Source organism: Pimephales promelas, chromosome 8, assembly GCF_988280905.1.
Source record: "Pimephales promelas chromosome 8, fPimPro1.hap1.1, whole genome shotgun sequence".
Classification (NCBI taxonomy): Eukaryota; Metazoa; Chordata; class Actinopteri; order Cypriniformes; family Leuciscidae; genus Pimephales; species Pimephales promelas.
This window is the reverse complement of record NC_142776.1, coordinates 24,520,280-24,542,390: the sequence shown is the minus strand read 5'-3', so window position 1 is coordinate 24,542,390 and position 22,111 is coordinate 24,520,280. Positions and strand designations below refer to the sequence as shown.

Here is a 22,111-nt window from a genome sequence, read left to right as displayed (position 1 = left end):
TGCTTAATAAATTTGTGGAAAAGGGTTTGTTTTTTCAAAATTCCTTGAATAGAAAGTTCAAAAGAACATTTATTTAAAATATAATCAGATTTCACTGGATATCTGCTCTATTTTAGCACTTTCAATAATTTAATTTGTGATCTGCTTCTTACTGTTGATAAACTGTATTAGGTAAGTAAATATTTTTTCAAACCACACAGAAAAGACAAATACAAAATGCATGTTTTTATTAAGTCAATATTTTATCCATGCATATACTTGTATATACTCAAAAATATAGAATTGGAAATAAATAGCCATTACATTTCAAGGTATTAATTCACAAAACCTTCCACAAGATACTGTTGCACAGTATACATATATAGATTCATACTTTGTCCAGCTGGGTTACTGATTAGTCGTTAAATATATCTCATCATCACAATGTCTGATGTCTTAAATTTAAGCAGGCACAATGTACAGAGAATACAACTACAGTCCAGTCCATTATAATGTGCTGCTTAAATCTGTCTGCAGGGGAACTTTAAAACTCGTATCTGTAAATCTTTGTTAAATATACACTTTTTTAAAATAAGTTGTAAAGTTAATATTGCAGAAGGTTAGAGTATATGGTAAACTTTGACAGTGAATAAATCATAATGTACTTATTATAAATCGGGATTGTTTGCCATAATCACTTGTCACTGAAGTTATGATATATTGCACACCCTTATTTTTTCTTTGGGTGAGGAGAACAATCTGACAAAAACAAGATTTTAAAGTTAAACCATTCAGATAAATGATATATTACCAAAAAAATAATAGTTAACAATGAAAGCAAGGCTCTCTGGGAATTAAAGAAACTAAGATGGAAGACAAACTGGCAACACAAGTGTTTGACTGAAAAAAATCCTTTCAATGTTCCCTCTGGAAAGGCAAGGAATGGTTCGGTACTGGGCCTGACCCAAAACACCCTCATATTTATAGGAAGACACATCAAGTTATAGTAAGACAGACCTTGGATACATCTGGGGTGAAATATTACAGAAAAGTGCAATAAAAAATAAATATAGTGTATATCTGATCACTTCTTTAATAACATTCGTAGATTAATTTTCATTGCCTGACAAAAATATAGTCACATTACCTGAAAATAACATGTAACAATGTACCATGCCTGCTAAAAAGCTACAGTAGCTGTGCTTCAGGGCAAATGAGGACCTTCTGGGGAGTCTATAGGGAAGCCCTCCCTCCATGGCATCTTTGATTGGCGTACGGAAGTACATTTCTGATTGGCCGTTTCTCATACAGAGAATCTGCGAATTACTGGCAATTGCTGTCTCTCTCTAGTTGACTGTTGGCCTGGCCAGCAAGTCAGGTTGAGGCAGAAGAAAGACGATTCTGGCAGAGCCAGTTGGACAAGAAGACAAGTCCACTGGACTCAGAGCGGAGCTGTAGGATCTGTAACTGTGGCTGGATCAGCACGAGCTTTCAGAAGATCAACGATCTCAGAGTGGGACGCCTTCATGGCTACTGACAAAGCTGTGTGTCCATCCTAGTAGAGGGAGAGGGAAAGAAACGTGAAACATGTAAATGATTTTGAAAGGTATTTTTGTGGTTTTTGAGGACCTGCCCACGATAGTATCTGCCTAATTTGTGTAGATCCTACAAGTGATTAAAGAGTTTCAAATAGACACACAGATTTTGATGTGAATATTATGATAAAATTATAAAAGATAACTTGTTATGGCTCCATCATACACTCCCAGAGCCTGTTGGATGGATTAAAGATTCGGAGAGATTGATAAATGAAAAAATCATGAATCTATTTAAAAAAGCAAACAATATTGGGAACAATAAAGTATGAAGCAGGAAGTATTAAGTAATTCGATAGTTAGATTATTATTTCTTCCTACTAATAACATAAGAAATATTTTTTCCTAATAATTATAAATGTAATAAATGTAGTAATAGTAATAATAAATGTAGTAATAGTAATGAACTACCTTAAAAAAAAAAAAAAAAAAACCTAACATAACTACCTTTTACCACTAAGGGGCAGTGTTGTATTTTCTTGAAATGAAGCAACCCATGGCTTCACATAGCTATATTATGACAGCACTGAGGATGAAAGTTTCCTGGCTTCAACAGTGTTTAAAATTTTTTAAAAATTCACATTTGTCACATTTATTTTAGGTCTTGTATTTTTAAGTGTTGCACAACTATTTTGCTACATGCATATGGAAAAAAAAAGAAGCAGAGAAATTAGTACATATCACATTTCTAGTTAGGTAAAAATTTAAGTTCCTCTTTTCATGAATAGCTTTGAAATGTAGTGGCCTAAAATGTTGGATTTTGTTTGTAGATCTCTTGATTTTAAATATCAACTGAATTGGTGTAAGGTTTAATATATCAGTGTCTCTCTCACCTTATCTATGAGTGACATGTCACACTCTGGTCTCTCTAGCAGCATTTTGGCAATCTCAGTATGACCGTGCTCACAGGCACACATAAGAGCAGTGGAGCCATCCCGGTCCTGTATGTTCACATCAGCCCCGCAGTCTAGAAGAACCTGCACCATCATTGTCCGCCCATGACTAACTGCAAGCATCAGTGCTGTTTGCCCTGACTAGTGGGGAGTAATGAAAAAGAGTCTTATTTACATAAAACAACCTTTATCATAAATTATAATAAAAACATTATATGCTAAATAACTCATTGCTGCACTCATAGAGAATTAGAGAATTGCGTCTGGTATATCATAACTACATAAGTAACAAAACGTATGTGTGTTCTTGCAGTACCGGATGTTGTGGCGTTTCGCTGTGTGTACCTGGCTGGCTTGTGCATTGATTTTGCCCATTCTCAGTAGCTGCTGAGCCACCTCCATGTCCTCAGGGCTTTCTGCCGCAGTAAGAGCTGCCAACATTATAGCAGTGTAGCCGGCCTTGTTTTGGTGATCCACCTCACACAGTCCTGATGGACATACAATTCAAGAAAATGTTGGTATATTCAAAGTTTTGAAGTTAAAAAGAGTGAAAAACTGAACTTGAGATTGAAACTGTTTTCATGCCAAAATATAAATGCATTGATAAAAGTGCAAATTGCTGCTAGAAATGTAAATCATAGTTAAAATCTTGCTAAAAGTTGCTTTGGTACATTTCTCAAATCATCCTTAATATTCGCAAACCAGAAAGTGCATTTCTTAAAACAATCTGTACAAACAGCACCACACAATGGATTACCTGCAAAAGCCTGTAACTTGCTCATAATATTTAGTTCATTTCTCAAAAGTAAATATGTGTATGAACATACTAGTTCCATCAGAATGACAAGTCATTGTGTCATTGTTCACAAACAAGATGCAAGTCAAAATGTTTATTCATGTTACACTATGCTTACTGTACTCTGTCACTATTTTCAGATGTAAACTATGGATGTCAATGATTGAAAATGCACAAGACTGCACTTTATCTGGCATATATAAATTTCAACAGTACAAATTTATACACTACTCTATTTGGGATTCATAGTTTTCTGACAGATCAAGTACTGTTGGTCTGTTATCAAATTACAGTAAAATTGCAATATTGCAAAAGAAAAAGACAATATATATATATATATATATATATATGTATGTAAAAAATCACTGTATATATATATATATATATATATATAATACAGTAGTAGTAATAATAATAATAATAATAATTCATTACATTTATATAGTGCTTTTCTCAACACGCAAAGCGCTCAAAAATGTATGTAAAAATCACTGTATATATACTGTATAGATATATAGATTGATATAACAGATTGACAGCCAGATTTAGATAGATAGGTAGATAGATGGATAGATAGATAGATAGATAGATAGATAGATAGATAGATAGATAGATAGATAGATAGATAGATAGATAGATAGATAGATAGATAGATAGATAGATAGATAGATAGATAGATAGATACTCAATAATAGTAGATAGATTATTATAGATAATGTAGATTCTCAATAATAATAATAAAAAATGCCCAAGTTCATCTTGCCTCAGGTCTAAACAGTCTCTTACCTGTGTCTAGTAAAAGCTTGACCACAGAGAAGTTGGAATGGGACACACTGTAGTGCAGTGCCATGTTGCCATTACCGTCAGCCAGGTTCACTATGTAGCGCAGAAGGGTGGGAGTGTGGAAGCCCACCTCTCTCAGGTGGAGCGTGACTGTTTCAGCCTTTGACTCCTTCTGACTGGACACACGGAACCACTCCTGATATAACACCATCAGAACCTGCCTCTGAGATTCACACAGACAAGAGTCCAGTCGAATTAAACATACATCAACATTAAAGTATGTTCATTTTTGTGTTAAATCGAAAAGACAGAAAAATAACTTTCTAGTGTACAAGTTATATATATAAAGACACAAATTGCTTACCATGTCTTTATTTGGGGCAGCAACCTCAGCCATGCGATCCTTCAGGAAATGACAAGCAGCCATGAAGTTCTTATCAACTAACTCACTGCAATGACACAGATTGAGCTGTAATTTAAATCAAAGGGGCATATTAAACTCATGAACAAGATATAACATTGTGTCTTTTCAGAAAATGTCTGTTTACAGAGAGAGAAAAATAGAAGCTAATATCAAAAAAAGATATCAAATCATGCAGTAGTTTTTTCAAGTTCATACCGTACATGTATGTAAAATAATTTTCAAATACAGATTGGCTGCACATCTGAGCCTCAACAGAAATCTGTATTTGATACATATTATGAAATACAATGCATTTTGGTCATTGAATCTTGGTAACATTAGTTGAGAGTGGCTCATTTTGGACTGGCCTCTCAAGCAAATGGTTACCAATATCTGAATGGCTCAAACATCTTCATAACAACTTTTAGCACATGCAGTTTCTGGAAAAGTTCTGTCCCTTGAGGAGTATGAATTGTGTTTATATTTCTACAAGTGTTTTAGACCCTTGTGCACTAGTGGTGGTCCTACCTACACTGTAAATTTACAAGTTTGGGGTCAGATTTGAATGTTTTTAAAATAAATCTCTTATACTCACTAAGGCTGCATTTATTTGGTCAAAAATAAAGTAAAAACAGTAATATTGCGGAATATTATTACATTTTAAAATAATAATATTTTACAATGTAATGTATTCCTTCAGTCTTCAGTGTCACATGATCCTTAAAAAAATCATTCTAAGATGCTGATTTGGTGCTCAAGAAACTGCTGCTTAATATATTGGTGAAAACCATCGACATTCAAAAGCAGTTCAAAAGAACAGCATTTATTTGAAATATTATTTTGTAACATTATAAATGTATTTACTGGCATGATTGATCAATTTAACGTATCCTTGCAGAATAGAAGTAATTTCTTTCAAAAAAAAATTTATTACTAAGCCCAAACTTTGACACCTTCCTGTTTTTCATAAACCATATTAGAAATTATTGGTCGGAACTAGTTACACAAGAATATCCATTATGTATCTCAGGTGAATTTAATGTGGTTTTATTTATATAAAATTAGAACTAAAGCATGATATAAATGTATCTTTGTATCTGGTGTGATCATCCGCCATTTATTTGTCTGCTAACTCACCCAAAAAATCTGAAATAATTTTGGGAATGTATATAATTGTAACATAATACCTACTCCAAAATGACATTTATTCTAATGAAATAGTGTTTAAATAATCATAAAAGAAGACCATACCCTTTGCTTTCCCCATACGTTCATGTGGTTTATGGTTCAGCCTTTTATTATGATGCCGTTCTTTAAGTGGACCGCAGTCACGGGGCATATTAAACCTGTCACTCAAATCTTGTACTTTCTTGCCAGGTGAAGGACAGAACAAAAGGCAGGATTGTGTCCTATTCATAACAGAGGCACCTGCCTTGGGAAACATGGTCACTGCACACTTTCATGTGTTAAGCCAGCTCATATTATGAGCTAATGAGCTTTTCACAACAGGTTGAAAAAGTAAAGGGGACTAGCACAGAATAAGAGTCATGTGGATCATCCTAAAATACTCTTTGAAGGTTGTGTTGATTGCATAATATCTAACTCCCATAAATCTCCCAACTGACGACTTAAGCCATTGGGACTTGGAAAAAAAAAATGTAAAAACCTATATTGCAGTTGTAACTCTTTTGAGCAAGGCCCTCCATCTCACCTGACAGGCTGCTCCTCCTGGGGACTCATGGCGGCCTGGCCTGCATCGGGCTCTTCAGAGCCCTCTGCCACCTCTGCCTGAACCCCATCACCTTGCTCCCCAGTAGCAGCAGCCTCCTCCTGGGCCGTTCCACTTTCCTCTCCCTGCTCCACCTCAGGCTCCGAGCTATCCACCTCCTCAACCTCGTCCTGATCCTCCTCCCCACTGGAGTCCTCACTGGAGGTGGTCTCATAGCTGGACACACAGATCATTTAAGTCAAGGGGGTTCTTTTGATTGTAACCCACTTTGCATTTGCAAACTTTCTATTATCAGGATTTGAAATCAGACAAGCCTGCGCTTATTTACGACAAATACCACCTGACTATGTGTGCTTCAAAAAACTGTCAAAACAACTGTTACAGTCACAAAGGAACTGATATTTTAAATTAAATGCTTTAAAAAGAGAAAACCATTCTCACCTGCCATACAAATTCTCATCAGTCATGTGATTTTAAAGGATTAGGTGTAAGCACCATGTATTTTTTTTTAAATGCTCTGGTTTATATATATATATATATATATATATAAAAAGTCTTTAAATCTAGTTTTGATTTCGACAGTCCTTACCGCTAATGGCAAACAAATGTAATCTGTCAGTTGTGAAAGGACATCCACAAACGAAGTGTTTATACAAGCTGTTCAAATGAGAGAGACCTCTGTGGGGTCTGAGGGGTTCTTACAGTATGTGTTGAGCCTGTCTGAAGAATGCTGCTCCTTCATGGATGTTTTCAGAGGAATGGCACTCCCACAAGGACATGGGTGAATGGAGGCCTATAGTAGCAAGTCAGGTGACTACACATGTATTAGGGTGTTGAGCATGAGGGCCTCTTTTGAGTACTTCAGATTAGAGACAAGAGGGCCATGCAACTGTTTATTATGCTGATAACATCTTAGTAATTATGATTTCCAAATTTGATTAATGCAATAGCTTTGTATACGGCTTGTAAAAAAGAAAATTGGACAGAAAATGAATATGCTGGTCAGCCAAAGACGAGGCTTCAGCGACTGCTGTTTGCGCTTGGCTGACAGAGCTAAATAACAGAACGAAATATATTATGGTGGTTTAGGTCAAAACTGTGTGCAAATTCTAAAAATCACCAGCTGTCATCAAACAACAGCAGTGCAAGGCCTTTCTCAGGATAATCACAGTCTATCAGACTAAGACACAAGCCAAATCTGCCAACACTCCCACACGATCTTTGAGAGTCTACTCATTTCAAAACAGCTATACAAATTAAAGGTCACACATGTGTGTCACTTCATATAATTCACAAAAATAACTATTCCAGCATGTTTTGGCATACTGATAAGTATCAGTAATTCAAATTAATTCATTTTGAAACCTTTCTGCTCAAGGGTCTAAAGATGACTGACCAAAATAACCAGATTAAGTTACTCTTTTGCATTCCTTGAGCTCACTTAATTAATATAATATGCTTGTATTAAATATAAATTGATATAAAACTATCCAGAAAGCATCAACTGAAACATGAATTTACATTGGACTAAAAAACAAACACATAGCAAGGATGGGGCCACCTCATTTCAGAGGTCTTGGTTTACTTACAGTTCTCCAACTTTCAATACTCTCTCTGGGCTAAAGAAAGAGATCGGTTAACTGATATAGGATTATTCCTTTCTGATCAGGCATACGAAAGGCCAGCTGTTTGCCCAAGTCTATCATGATAATTGTCTTATTGTTGACGGCTGGTTAAATACAGCTGAGACAGAACCATCTCTGCTGCCAAGCTTATCAAATCATTCACCGCACACAGTGACAGGCAGACAGACAAAGACACTGCAAGAGAGAGAGGGACAGAGAGAGGACTTTGTTTTTCTTGTCATCTCACTAGGCCTCACTCATCATGCAACAGATCTCACGGAAAACAGTACAGACACCTCATGGCCCATTTCTAACAGAGCACCTTGATGAAGGATGAAACAGATTAAGGGATGCAAAAGGACAGGCCAGACATATGATGTCATGGATGTTGATGAAATAGAATCATCCATCAACACTTCACATGAAAACACCAGCGAGTGTGATTCTGGGGCAATTTGTAAATGTAAGGTGGGTAACTTTAGATTTTTAGGAGTTTTTTTAACTTTAAACAATTTTTTTTTTAACTTCTACACTGATGGCTGGCGGTTTTATGAAAAGCATTATCATCCATAAACTGTATTGGTGCATGCAAATAAATATGCCAAAACAGTCTGATATACACGTAAAAAACCAACATACCCCCCATTTACGCCAACAAACTTCAAGTTCTTCTTTGCTCCCCCATTGCCCTGCTTGTCAGGACAGTCATTCTTCTTCATGATGGATTTGAGGCCTAATATGGGATAGATGGTCAGATATTTGAAAATGAAAGCCAAGTCTGCACCTGTTTTTCATCCCAAGCAATAAGTTAAACCTATGAACTATTCAGTCCATTTGTCCAACCTAAAAAAATAAAGTACAGCATATGAGATAGTACTTTTGAATCTCTCAAAATTCCTTTACCAGAAGTAATATAACCAGCAAAATGCTGAACTGTACACTTGCTGTGCTCCAGAGAGTGGGTAAGTCAGTTGTAATCATTCATAATGCAGCACAACAAACTGTAAAAACAACTGTTACAGTCACAAAGGAACTGACAATTTAAACGAAATACTCTAAAGAGAAAACCATCCTCACCTGCCATAAAAATTCTCATCAGTCATGTGATTTTAAAGGATTATACCACAAAATGTTCAGAGATTTGTTCAGTAGAGTTTGTTTGATTGTTGCGAAGAACAGAGGTGAATAATAACTAAAAGAGTCAGTGGATGCAATTACAACAGAACACATCAAAGAGATTGGAATGCTTCCAGGAACTAGGAAAAAGCTCAAAAGTCCCATAAAGACTTTTCCAAGGGAACAACAAAACGAGTATGAAATAATAATCAAAAATAAAAATAACCAGGAAATTCATATTTGAGTAAAACAGTTAACTTTAAAATTACCATAGTTTAGTGTAATTGTAGAAGAACATAATTAGCATTTAAAATAATAATTAACTGTGGCTGCACAAATAACAATAGATGCCAAAATTTATGAGACTGCATAATTTTGCAAGCACTGTAATATAGCCAGATGCTTTTAAACTGTCAACACAAAATCCTAAATTATCTTGGCAGCTAGAACTTCAGTAAAGTGCATTGCCACTGGGTCTGCATTGCAACAGACGGCTTTCTGTGCCACACGCATTTATAATCAGGCAAAAATATGCATATTAGAACGTCTTATTTGATTTCATGTTGAATTTTAGGTTTGCTTCAGCTCATTAAATTGTCATTTCTGACTCTCAAAACCTTCACTTCAAACTCAGTGAGGCCTGTTTCACACATTGCACATATGAAGCGTGTAAGTGGTGTGTATGTCAATGTGATGTCATTAGTATTTGTAGGTAATGTGTATGTAAAGTGTATTTATAGCATGTACATTTTGGACATGTTACATTTAGACAATCCTCATGTATTGACAGCATCTAAAAACCTTGTTTATTTTGGAACTATACAAATAGTTCTTTGAGGTTTGTAGAATAACAAATGCATGAGGTTCATTGAATAATGAAATTTTCATTTTCCCCCTCAATGTTGATAGAATGAATAAGCAAACTTTGTGAAACAGGCCTAATACAAGTAATTGACACCAATACCAAAGATTGTTGCATCAGTCATTACTGTACATTTAATGAGCTTGCTACACTGCATAACTACACTGAATAAGAACCAACCTGATTGCCGTGTAGCCCCTCCTTTCTGAACAGGTGAGTAAAAGGCAGACAGGGCACTGAGGGACCCTCTCAGGTGGCTTTGAATAGAGCTTATTTTGGAAGAATGAGGTTTCTGGGAGCTCTCTCCTTTTGCGTCCTGGCCCCCACTTCCCAAACTGGCCCACTGCTCATTAAGAAGCCCCTGTATACGATTAACAACCTGACCGATTGCAGCAGGAGAAGCTGTGGCTTCAGCTGCCCTTTGAGGCTGAAGGTGAGGATCCTGTCCTTGTATTTCTCTTGGTTCCTGCTGTGTTTGCAAATCTGAACTTGTTTCTCCTCTTGCTTCGTCTGTTACTGTGCTTTCAACCCCCTTATTCTCAGCAGATTCTATTTCTTGGACTGTGAGCTTAGGGATTTCATTTTCACTGGCCATAGACTCAACCATGGCACTTTCTACCATGACATATTCCTCAGTGTCACTCTCTGCAACAACATTTTCACTGACTTTGGTATCTATAATCTGGCTTGACACACTATCTTTGATATCACCCTCTTGTTCTTTGTCTTTTACAGAGTCGGCCTTCTCTAGCAATTCAGAGACTTCCTGACTATTGTTATCTTCTATATCATCCTGGACCTCAGTCACCATTGCCTGGTCACACATGACAATCTCTACTCCTACAATTTTCTCTGCTGTAGTGACTTGTGCTAAGACTTCAATGTCTCGAGCTTCTACTATATTTGTCTGAGTGCTTGAGCATTTATAATCGGTTTCTTTGGGACCCTCAGCTGGTTGAGGTTCTGTCGAGACTCCTCTCTCCATGACACTTTTGCTGTCTGTACTGATTGCTGCATCAGATGTGACAACTGATACAGAAAGCGGCTCTGTCTCGATAGGACCTTGAAGTTTCTGCTCTTTCACTTGGTCCATCAGTTCCTGTATTCTCTCATCTTTTTGTCTATTCTTGTGTATCTGTTCCCCAAGTAAGGAATTTGTATGTTCCAATTCCAAACTGGCCTTGCTTAGACTCTCTTCCAAAGTTTTCAGTTTTGCTTCCAGCTCCAGGTTAGTGAGAAGTTTCTGTTCAGCAGGTTGAGGCATTGTATTTTCCTCAATTATAATTACACTTCCCTCAAAAGTTGTAGTATCTTCTCGGGCGGATGTACACTCGGATGTAGCACCCGATTCCTCTGATTCCAGCCTTGACTTTTCATCTTCTAACAAAGTCTCTTGCTTTTCTACTTGCTCTGAAAGACTCTTCGATGCCTCTTCTTGAAGTGTAGACTCCTGCAAAAGTCCCTCTTCTTCATCTGGATCAGTTGGAGTTTCTGCTTTGTCTATGAGTATCACTGGGACAGATACTGGAGCTGGCACTTGTTCCTTCTCTGATTCTGTATCAGTTACTGGTTCATTTTTTTCAGACTCCTGTTCTACAGTAACCTCTACCACAGTATTTTGTTCCTCTGACTGTTCCTCTTCTGTGGTTTTGTCAGACTGTATTGCTTGAACCATTTCATGATCAGCTGCAGTAACTGTGGAAAGGGAACAAGTATCTTTCTTCTCAATGATAACTGGAGGAACAGCAGTGTCTTGAGAAACCTCAGTCTCGTTCAACTGCAAAGAGCTCTTTTGTTCAGACTGGTGTAGCTGAATTCTTTGAAGCAGTTGTTCCCTCTCTGTTCTAAGAGAGCATATTTGAGCCTTCAACTCAGGGATGGTCCTGACTTGCTCTTCTAACTCTCGCACCCTTTTCAGCGCAGCTGTAATCTGTTGATGCAAGCTGGCCCTGTCCTGGGGAACACTGCCTCTCCTGTCGCCTCCATCCGCCGCCGGTCGAAAAAGCCTCTCAGCTGAGCCATTCTGAGACTGGGAACTCTGCTCATCAGTTGAGTCTGAACCTTTCCTGCGTGGGACATTAACAGGCATGCTTGAGGCTCTTAACAGGTGAGGCCTAACAGTAAGGCCCATGGACTGTTCATTCTGAGAAGAGGTCTGTACTTGAGACTCTTCCGCAGGCTTCGGTGAGGGGGGGGAACCACTCCCAGGTATCTTTGACTGGCTGGCCAGGGAGCTTCTACTGGTGTTACTGCTACCACTAGTGGCATCACTGGCTCTGAACTCAAAAAGCTTCTGTACTTCAGTAACACGTGACTTAGGCTTGGACCCTAAAGTGGAAGTATTGGCCCATGTATCTTTGGCTAGAGGTCGAGCGCCATGTCCAGGAAGGCTGAAGTTGCGTGGCAGTGTGCTGTACTTTGGGCCCCTGTTCTTGCGTTGAATGTGTACCCTCTTGATTGTGTTGCCTTTCTCTATGTCATCAACATACTTCAAGAAGTCCAGATCCAGGTGAAACCCATAGGGGGTCTCTACAGAATATGGCAGCTGTTTCCGCTGTACTCCACTCTCAGAGGCTTTGGAAGAAAAGCCATTTGCTGAAATATAAGATACATTGTAACACGTTTAGCATTCTCTGCCTTTGTATTATTAAGGATATGGAACATAATTAATAAAGGTGTTATCACTGTGCAAGGATTTAGAAGACATGAAAAGCAAAAAAAGACTTTATGTATAATGCATTGTAAAGGTATTCATAAAGTACGTTCTATTGCCTTATATCATTTTATAACTAATTGTAACCAGAGTTAAAATGCATTATAATATTTGCAGATTATTTGTTACAAGTGGAAGGAATGTATTTACACATTTGAAACTGCAAATGATAAACAGTCTGGATGGGTTTCTTACCATTTTTCTTGTCCATTATTTCTGTTTTTGCAGTATCATGGGTGTAAACTCTGAAAACCTGTAGACAGATCAAAATAAAGAAATACAGATCTAAAATTATTTGTTTTTATTACTAATCATCTAACAGGACAGTGACAACAATAATTACATTATGCATAAACTGTAGGGCATTACAACAATAATTACATTGTGTAGCCTATAGTGATTTGCCAGTTCATGTACTACAATAATTACAATCCATACTTCCTGTACAACATGATTTTACATTAGTTGTTTTGTACCATTTTAAAACCCTGCACCTCTATTCAAACCACAGTGACATAGTAGTTCATTCTGTTTAATTTACTCCAGATGGGTCACAGTTTATGTGGGGTTGATTTAGGCAATGGAAAACAATTTTTGCCATTTTAGATTTAAGATTCTTCAGGGGCTTACGTAAGGCCACTGATCAAAATACATCATGTTAATACAAACTTAATACACCCTCAGGCTTCAGGTCTGGAGATCTACGTCCCGAACGTTCTCAATGTCCAAAAAGTGAGACAAAAAACAAAAAACAAAAACATTGCCAGCTAACTGTTTTTGTTTTAGCATGACCACTTACTTTTCAGTGGTCACTAAAGACACGCTCAATTCTTTTGTTATTCTAAAGCAGCACCATAATGTAATGCTTGAGATCTGATCATACAGTATAATCGATGTTGATGATTACTGTGCCTTTTCTAAATAAATACAGTGTATTTAGCACTGAAATGCTGTTGGATGCCACTTCACACAACCTATTTATTGGAGCCCTTGAGATATATATAGTCAAATGATACACGAAATGTGGAACTTCTGCTGGTGAAGATGATGCTTCTCCAACCTTTTGTTTTAATGGAACTATGGTCAAACCCCTCAAGGCATGTTTGCAGATCTTAACTATGTACTGAAAAGATTGGAAAAGATGGGAAAAGATTACTGAAAGATGTGTCATCTGGCTCTGATTTTAATGTTGCAATCTGAGCCAGAGGCTTTGAATTTGAGCAGTTTGGAAAAGGATTTTCTTCAAAGGTGCAATTTGACTACGTTTCATGAAATCTGGATCACGAGCTGGCTGCTGGATGTCCAGATTCTGGACAGACTGGTGCAGAAAAAAAGGTAGATTCTGACATGCTCAGTAAAAAAAAAGAAAACAACAACAAAAACACATGACATCTTTGGGCCAAAGGCCCAACATTTTCACTATTCAACATCATGATGACCACAGCCTTCTGAATAAGTTGTTTGTACCTGTTTGAAATATTTATTTCACCAAGTGCAAGCAAGGATAGAAATATGCTTTGGTTGCTTTTTAGAAATGGGCTTTGAGCCATTGTTTGGTTGAGAAGACAAGCTCTATGCATTCTGAAGCAGAGTGGTATAATAGAGTGCCAACACAGCATTTGGTGATCAGATCATCAATCAACTAGCTTCCATGATTTCCTTTCACAGCACATTTACCTCAGAAAATAATGTTTTAAAATTGATGCTACTGTGAAACAGAAATAGGGAGGTAGGACATAGTGGTTAAAGCTCTGGGGATGTAATCAGAATGTTTACCACAAAGACCAAGCCATGAGCATTCACTGTTGTGGCCTTGAGCAAGGCATTTAACCCTGGTTTGATCTAGGGGGACTTTTCCCTTTAGTAAGAGCAGGGTAAAGTCAGTTAGGATGAGAGTGGCATAAAATAAGATACAATCAAATATAAAAATTAAATGAAAACATAAATGACAATTCTGAAATTAAAAAAAAAACTGTCAGCTAATTTAAATAAATGTATTGATTGAAGTTGTAGTTGAAGTGCTAAAATTAATAAAACTAAAACTGAAATAAAAAATAAAAATATAAAGAGACATTTAAAATACATTCACCTAAAGGATTATTAGGAACACCATACTAAAACGTTGTTTAACCCACTTTCGCCTTCAGAACTGCCTTAATTCTATGTGGCATTGATTCAACAAGGTGCTGAAGGCATTCTTTAGAAATGTTGGCCCATACTGATAGGATAGCATCTTGCAGTTGATGGAGTTTTGTAGGATGCACATCCAGAGCACGAAGCTCTCATTCCACCACATCCCAAAGATGCTATATTGGGTTGAGATCTGGTGACTGAGGGCGCCATTTTAGTATAGTGAACTCATTGTCATGTTCAAGAAACCAAATTGAAATGATTCAAGCTTTGTGACATGGTGCATTTATCCTGCTGGAAGTAGCCATCAGAGGGTACACGGTGGCCATAAAGGGATGGACATGGTCAGAAACAATGCTCAGGTAGGCTGTGGCATTTAAATGATGCCCAATTGGCACTAAGGGGCCTAAAGTGTGCCAAGAAAATTTCCCTCACACCATTACACCACCACTACCATCCTGGACAGTGGTGACAAGGCATGATGGATCCATGTTCTCCTTCTGTTTACACCAAATTCTGACTCTACCATCTGGATGTCTCAACAGAACTCATCAGACCAGGCAACATTTTTCCTGTCTTCAACTGTCCAATTGAGCTCTTGCAAATTGTAGCCTCTTTTTCCTATTTGTAGTGGAGATGAGTGGTACCCGGTGGGGTCCTCTGCTGTTGTAGCCCATCCGTCTCAAGGTTGTGCATGTTTTGGCTTCACAAATGCTTTGCTGCATACCTCAGTTGCAACGAGTGGTTATTTCGGTCAAAGTTGCTCTTCTATCAGCTTGAATCAGTCGCCCCATTCTCTTCTGTCCTCAAGAATCAACAAGGCATTTCCGTCCACAGGACTGCCGCATAATGGATGTTTTTTTCCTTTTCACACCATTCTTTGTAAACCCTAGAAATGGTTGTGCGTGAAAAAACCAAGTAACTGAGCAGATCATGAAATACTCAGACCAGCCCGTCTGGCCCCAACAACCATGCCACGCTCAAAATTGCTTAAATCACCTTTCTTTCCCATTCTGACATTCAGTTTGGAGTTCAGGAGATTGTCTTGACCAGGACCACACCCCTAAATGCATTGAAGCAACTGCCATGTGGTTGCCATTAGTTGATTAAATAATTACATTAATGAGAAATTGAACAGGTGTTCCTAATAATCCTTTAGGCAAAAATGTATATTGCTACAACAAACTAAAATGAAAATGAATTCATTTTTATTTGTTTGTTGCGTGTAATGAAGGCACGTGTAAACCACACTGCCCTGACCTCATGAGGTGCACTAGAGACTGTGGTCTTTAGTATCCTTGTTAGTGCGTCCGCATCCCATGCCAGAGATCCCAATTCAAATCACGCTCGAAGCAGGTCAAGTAGGACCGGTTACATTTAGTGTCGTGACCTGAATGGGAGTGATGTTTAGGGGGGTGAGTTTAACAGAGACCAGCTAGCAAAAGTAGTGTCTGAAAACCTCACTGCCCTGGCCCCATGAGGTGTGCTAGAGACTGCATTCCTCCCATGCCGTAGACATTGATCAAATCCCGCTCAGAGCAAGTTGACTAAGACCGTTTATATAGGTTTGTTCATAAGGATGAGAACATACTCTATGACATGTTGGCACTTGCCTAATTAAAGAGATGAATTTGCATCAAAATAAAGAGTTTGACTGGACAGCTATTACGAAACTCACTGTCACAGGTCATAATGCTAAAACTTTGCTGCTACAATGGTAGTTAAAGAAATATTGAGCATCTTAATTAGACTACTCAAGTGTACAAACAGCTTGCATTTATCCCCAGGTTTTAAGGCAAGAACCCCATAATAGTGTAAGTCTGAGCTTGACTGACAGCTGAATCCCCAGAATCCGACACACACAGCATGGAAAATGTACAGCTTCTTAAGTCCTCCTGGCGAAGAAAGGAACAAGGCAGGGACGGCAGGGATAAGATGCATCCGCAACATAAGAAATGTTTAATACGATTCAAATACACTGTCTGTCGTTGAGTCTTAATTAGCCAGAGCTGGAATGCAGCTTGTAATTTCTGAGTAAAGTGAGGCCTAGCCGCTTGTCAATTATCCACATGGAACTGAAGAACACAACACTGCCTATTTAATTAGATACTAAAAAAGAGAGAGAAGAAAGAGAGAGAGAGAGACAGAGAGAGAAGAAAGAGAGAATAAGTGAGGAAGCAAGTGGGAGAGAGAGAGAAAAAAGAGATGGCAAATCATTGCCACTGGAGAGAAATTACTTTAATAAGAAGATATTCATGCAATCCTTTTTTGGCCTCATTTGCAAGAATCTGTTTCAACTTATCAGTGGGGATAGGCTATTTGAGTACAGTACATCTTAAGACTTCAGGTTTCCAGTTTGTCTCAAAATCACCTTTCCTATGAAAGATAGCTTGTTGTAAAACTAATGTTAAGACTCATCTGTTTACAGGTGGCCCAATGGACCATGTACTGGTGATCTATATTGGAAAGGCACTGTTTATTTAGCCATTCGCAGCAGATTTAATTTAATGTAACTAAACAAATTGCAGTAAAGGAGAGGAAGTGAGGGAAGGAGATCGATTTCATTTGCTGTCTGTGTAACCATGTAGGGGCAAACTGCAGAGACACACACACACAAACACACAATCCACCTGCAACCTTACAAGCTCAGCATCTACTGCTGATTAGGAGTGCTGAAGCCTTGAAAAGAAATCGAACCAAACGGAGCCAAAGAAAGCAGAAACTGCCTGGACAGCCAACAAAACAACATCTGTGGGCATTCTCAGGCATGCCAGCTGGACATGCAGGGAAATATTGTTAATATTCCACATGCCTATAACCCTGTGATTTCAGGTCTGAGGATTCACACACAGACATCCGCTGGGGCAGGGGTGAAATCGCATTCCAGGAGTGGGGGGTGGGTGGGGTGATCGAGCCTATTTACAAGAGATAATCAACTGCATTTACATTAATACCTCACCTGGACAGGCATTTCGACCAAGACGTTAATTTGATCATTATAGGCTTATTTTAGGCATTTTTTTTTTCTAATTCAAGTATTTTCTACAACAGTTAGTTCCGTTACTCCAATTAGATTGGCTGAGCAGCGTTCTACACAAACTGTCAGGTAAAATTACAAGATATAATCAACTGCGTTTATATTAATACCTCACCTGGACAGGCATTTCGACCAAGACGTTAATTTGATTATTATAGGCTTATTTTAGGCATATTTTTTTCTTATTCAAGTATTTTCTACAACAGTTAGTTCCGTTACTCCAATTAGATTGGCTGAGCAGCGTTCTACACAAACTGTCAGGTTAAATTTGTAGTCTGAAGGCTGTGCCCTCCATAGGTCTCATTTCATTGCCACATACGTCATTGATGCTGCCTCATTTCAGAAAAGTAACCATTGCATTTCAAATAAAAAAGAAATTATAATAATTTATGCCTCAGGATGAATAACAGTCAATTTTCTAATGGTTACTTACTTCTCTGAAATGAGGCATCCTCAAAGACGTACACAGTGCAGCCTTTGCAATGAGACACAGCTATTGCCAGTAGGTGGTTTCAAGTGACTTGCTCCTCCTCCTTCAGTATTTGAAAAAGTGGAGAGTAGTATTTCCAAATTCACAGAATTTGAATAACATAGGTGAAGAGTACCCTGAATTACTACTACCTTCGCCAAGATCCTGGAGTGTGCATTTGATGGACAATATACTATCCCATGAAGCCACAGGAGAGGAGTTGTGAATTGCAAAATGCAGCGAAGTGACTGAACTGACAACAAGGCAAATAATTAGTCATAAAGTAAGTTTCAAACCAAATCTAGTACCTGCTAGGTAGACAGTATGCAATTTAGGATGCAGCTACTGTCTTTATGAGTGAGTCATTGAATCATTCACACAAAATGATTATTCAAAATAAAACATCGATTTAATCAGCAACAAAATACCACTGCGGTGTGTTTGCTCGGAGATGTCTAGCGGATGATTCAGCTTCGACTTCATTTGTAACTATTTTCTGTAGTACAGCACAAACACACAAAAAAACAAGTAATTCTTTGTCTAAAATGTAAACTATTCAATTATTTACTTCTTGTTTAAAGAACTGTTAGCAAAAACAGTATCACACACAATCATTTTCCTCACATTTGTCTAAGCCAATAAATGTGCTCTGTTTTCCTCTCAAACGGACACAATCATCTCCCACTCTTTTCTTTTCCCAGTAGCTCAAATGACAATAAACAGATAGCAAGTGGGCTGTCTGACAGGAAACAAAAGCTCGCTGCACTTCCCCTCCTTGATGGTTCTAGATCTGCAAAGCTTCAAACATCTGGAGGAGGTAGAGAACACAAAGCATCTGTCCCACTGAGATGAGAAGAGGCCTGGAGAGAACAGCTATGGAATGAAGGTTGGACCACCAGTGAGAAAATGTGTATGTCTGTCTGTTCTATTCAATGTAAACTTACCAATGATGAGTGACATAGACACTCTTTTACACATGGTAACAAGTCTCCTGTATTTTAATAATGTCTGTCAAACAATAAAAATAAAAGTTATTTGAATGAGTTACTGTACTGTACATACATACACACTTCCGCCAACTTGAGCTGCAAAGAATGTCAAGGAAAGGACGCTTGTTAAAAAGTACGGGGAAGCTTGTTGACGCTTTGGCCGCTCTAACCTAGCAGTATTCTATGTTCGATCCATAGTCATATAGAGAAAAGACGTGTCACTACATGAAATGTAAACAGAAAAAAAAAAAGCAATACATTGATTGACACTAAAAACCTTTTATAATAACAGCATTTTTATAACCGTTTTGGTCACATTTGGTCGGAAAAAAAGCTATCATTATTATTATTATTATTTGCATCTAGTGCAATTGGTTAAATCGGTGTTACCATGAGCAAATCAATTGCATTCCCGCTTGAACAGTGCAGTCTCATCCCAAGAGTCATATAACTGACGTCTTGGGACGTCTTTTGACCATACGTCAACATCCGCCTTTTTAGGGTACCCTTAAACGTCGGTCAGATGACGTTATCGGATCGTAACCCTAACCCTACCCCAGACCTAAACCTAACCCTAAACCTACCCCGTCGTCACCTAACTAACGTTAAAGGTAAAGCGTCAGTTGCATGACGGCCCGGGATCATCATTTAACCGACGTTTAAAGGAGTAGTTCAGTTTTGAAAAAACTTTTGCTGATAATTTACTCACCCCCATGTCATCCAGGATGTCCATGTCTTTCTTTCTTCAGTCGAAAAGAAATTAAGGTTTTGATGAAAACATTCCATGATTTTTCTCCATATAATGGACTTCAGTGGGAACCAGACGGTTCAAGTTCCAAAAGAAACTTTAAGTACAAACTGCAAACTTGTTCAAAGGGCTTTAAACGATTCCAGACGATGAATAAGGGTCTTATCAAGCGAAACGATTGCTCGTTTTATAAATAAATAACAAAGTTTAAGTTTTATAAGCTCAAACGCTCGCCTTGCTCTGTTCTGTAATGCACTTCTGTTCGAACTCGTTAATCAAAATGAACAAATCTTTTTCAGAGTCATTTGGTTCATTCGGCGAAAGAAACGAACGAATTGATTCGGAAAAAAAGATTTGTTCATTTTGTTGAACGAGTTCGAACAGGAGAGTCACGAACGTGCACCACAGAACAGAGCAAGGTGAGCTTTTGATCTTATAAAACTTAAACTTTGTTATTTTTTTAAAAAAATGATCGATCATTTCGCTTGATAAGACCCTTATTTATCGTCTGGAACCGTTTAAAGCCCTTTGAACAAGTTTGCAGTTTGTACTGAAAGTTTCCTTTGGAACTTGAACCGTCTGGTTCCCACTGAAGTCCATTATATGAAGAAAAATCCTGGAACGTTTTCATTAAAAACCTTAATTTCTTTTCGACTGAAGAAAGAAAGACATGGACATCTTGAATGACATGGGGGTGAGTAAATTATCAGCAAAAGTTTTTTGAAAAGTGAACTAATCCTTTAAGGGTACCCTAAAAAGGCGGATGTTGACGTATGGTCAAAAGACTGACGTCATATAACTGACGTCTTGGGATGAGACTGTGTTAGCTTGAAACAAGCGTTCGTAAATATAACTGGTCCCTATATGAAAACAACGTCATATCATAAATGATAGGAAACCCAGCCACGGGGATGATTTGCTTTTCCTCCATTTTCTCGGAACTAATGTTTTGGTAGGAATGAAAGTTTACATTGTATGTTTCTCCAGAATCAACCAGCTCAAAGGACGTCTATATTCCGAATGGTTCCTGGCGTTTTGCCACTGAACCGTGTCATAGCTCATTACCATAAAGTTGAGCTACTTTCAACCATAGACAGTAAAACAAATGGACACAGTGACCCCATAGACTCCAACAGAGACAAGTGAAATCAATTAGAAGCACTCACTTCCTGATTGCCAAGCACACTGCGAAGGCTCAAACTGAGCTTGACGACGTAGATGTGACGTGAGCAACCTGTCTCACAGTTGTATGTCTTCTAGTAGTTATGACAAGAGGAATCTGAATCATTCTCTTCTGAATCTTGCAAAGCTGGAGAGCATGAATTGGAACTGTCCATGAGCTTGCAGCAGGAGCAACTTTATGTTGTTATAAGACGCAATCGTTAGTCTATTTTTTACAAAAAAACTGCTTACAGGGCCATAACATAAGATAAAAGGTAATGGAGCCTTTTATACATTATTGTGTTTCTTTATAAATAAACAATGGACAAATGGAGTCTTTAAACGCCTCAGATGTAAAGTTATTTACTGTCAAAGTGACACCAAAATGAATGAATGCTAACAGCAGGTGAAGGCCTGGTAGCCAATGGCTTACCAAGGATTCCCCCTTGCTTTCAACTTTCTGATTGATGCTCTGGTCGCTCAAAACGCGACGCCAATGGATTTGACGCTCCTTGCAGAGAGAAGCCAGCTTCTGGTAACTTTGGAAGGTCAAGTCGGCAGCAGTGTGTACGTACAGTTACGCAATATGATGTCTTAATTAATTGATCAGATGTATGGCAACTGTATGAAAAATGGAAGGAAAACATCCATAAATTGCATACAGGTCAGGAGGAGAATTTTAATTTACATTTACGTTTTATTTATGCATTTGGCAGACACTTTTATATTGATTTTGACATTGGATTTAAGAAATGCATTAATCCGTTTTATGCATTCTTTAAAAATCAAACCCATGTCCATGACATTGATAGTGACATGCTCTATCTATATTATATTATATTATTAATTTACAAATTAGCTGGTTAACCTGACAGTTCTATTTTTTTAGCAATAAATGCATATTTACACCATTTAATTTAAGTACTTCCTGTTTGAAATTATGGAAATAGGGGCCTTGGTTTATCCTTCAACCATAATCGTGTTTGGTTGGGTGACAGAGTGAGAGCAAATAGCAAAAAGAGAATGTACGAGAGATAGAGCTTTCATTAAGGATGTGAAGCAAATGGCTATTAATTATTCATT

At 37.9% G+C, this 22,111-nt stretch overlaps 1 protein-coding gene across 4 annotated transcripts in view; it reads right to left on the bottom strand.

The window, feature by feature from the left end:
• Positions 1-210: 210 nt before the first annotated feature.
• kank4 (KN motif and ankyrin repeat domains 4) overlaps positions 211-22,111 on the bottom strand; it is a 52,866-nt gene continuing 30,965 nt past the window's right edge. For 3 of the 4 annotated variants that reach the window (XM_039691465.2, XM_039691466.2, XM_089134220.1), the window contains exons 2-10: positions 12,690-12,747; positions 9,962-12,376; positions 8,443-8,536; positions 6,161-6,394; positions 4,411-4,495; positions 4,050-4,269; positions 2,813-2,955; positions 2,408-2,608; positions 211-1,534 (exon numbers count right to left, since the gene is read on the bottom strand). In XM_039691465.2, coding sequence (XP_039547399.2) covers positions 1,421-1,534; positions 2,408-2,608; positions 2,813-2,955; positions 4,050-4,269; positions 4,411-4,495; positions 6,161-6,394; positions 8,443-8,536; positions 9,962-12,376; positions 12,690-12,705 — 3,522 coding nt within the window. In that variant the 5' untranslated portion in view covers positions 12,706-12,747 and the 3' untranslated portion in view covers positions 211-1,420. The remainder of the gene's footprint in view (positions 1,535-2,407; positions 2,609-2,812; positions 2,956-4,049; positions 4,270-4,410; positions 4,496-6,160; positions 6,395-8,442; positions 8,537-9,961; positions 12,377-12,689; positions 12,748-22,111) is intronic. The other variant, XM_039691467.2, reaches the window with a different exon arrangement.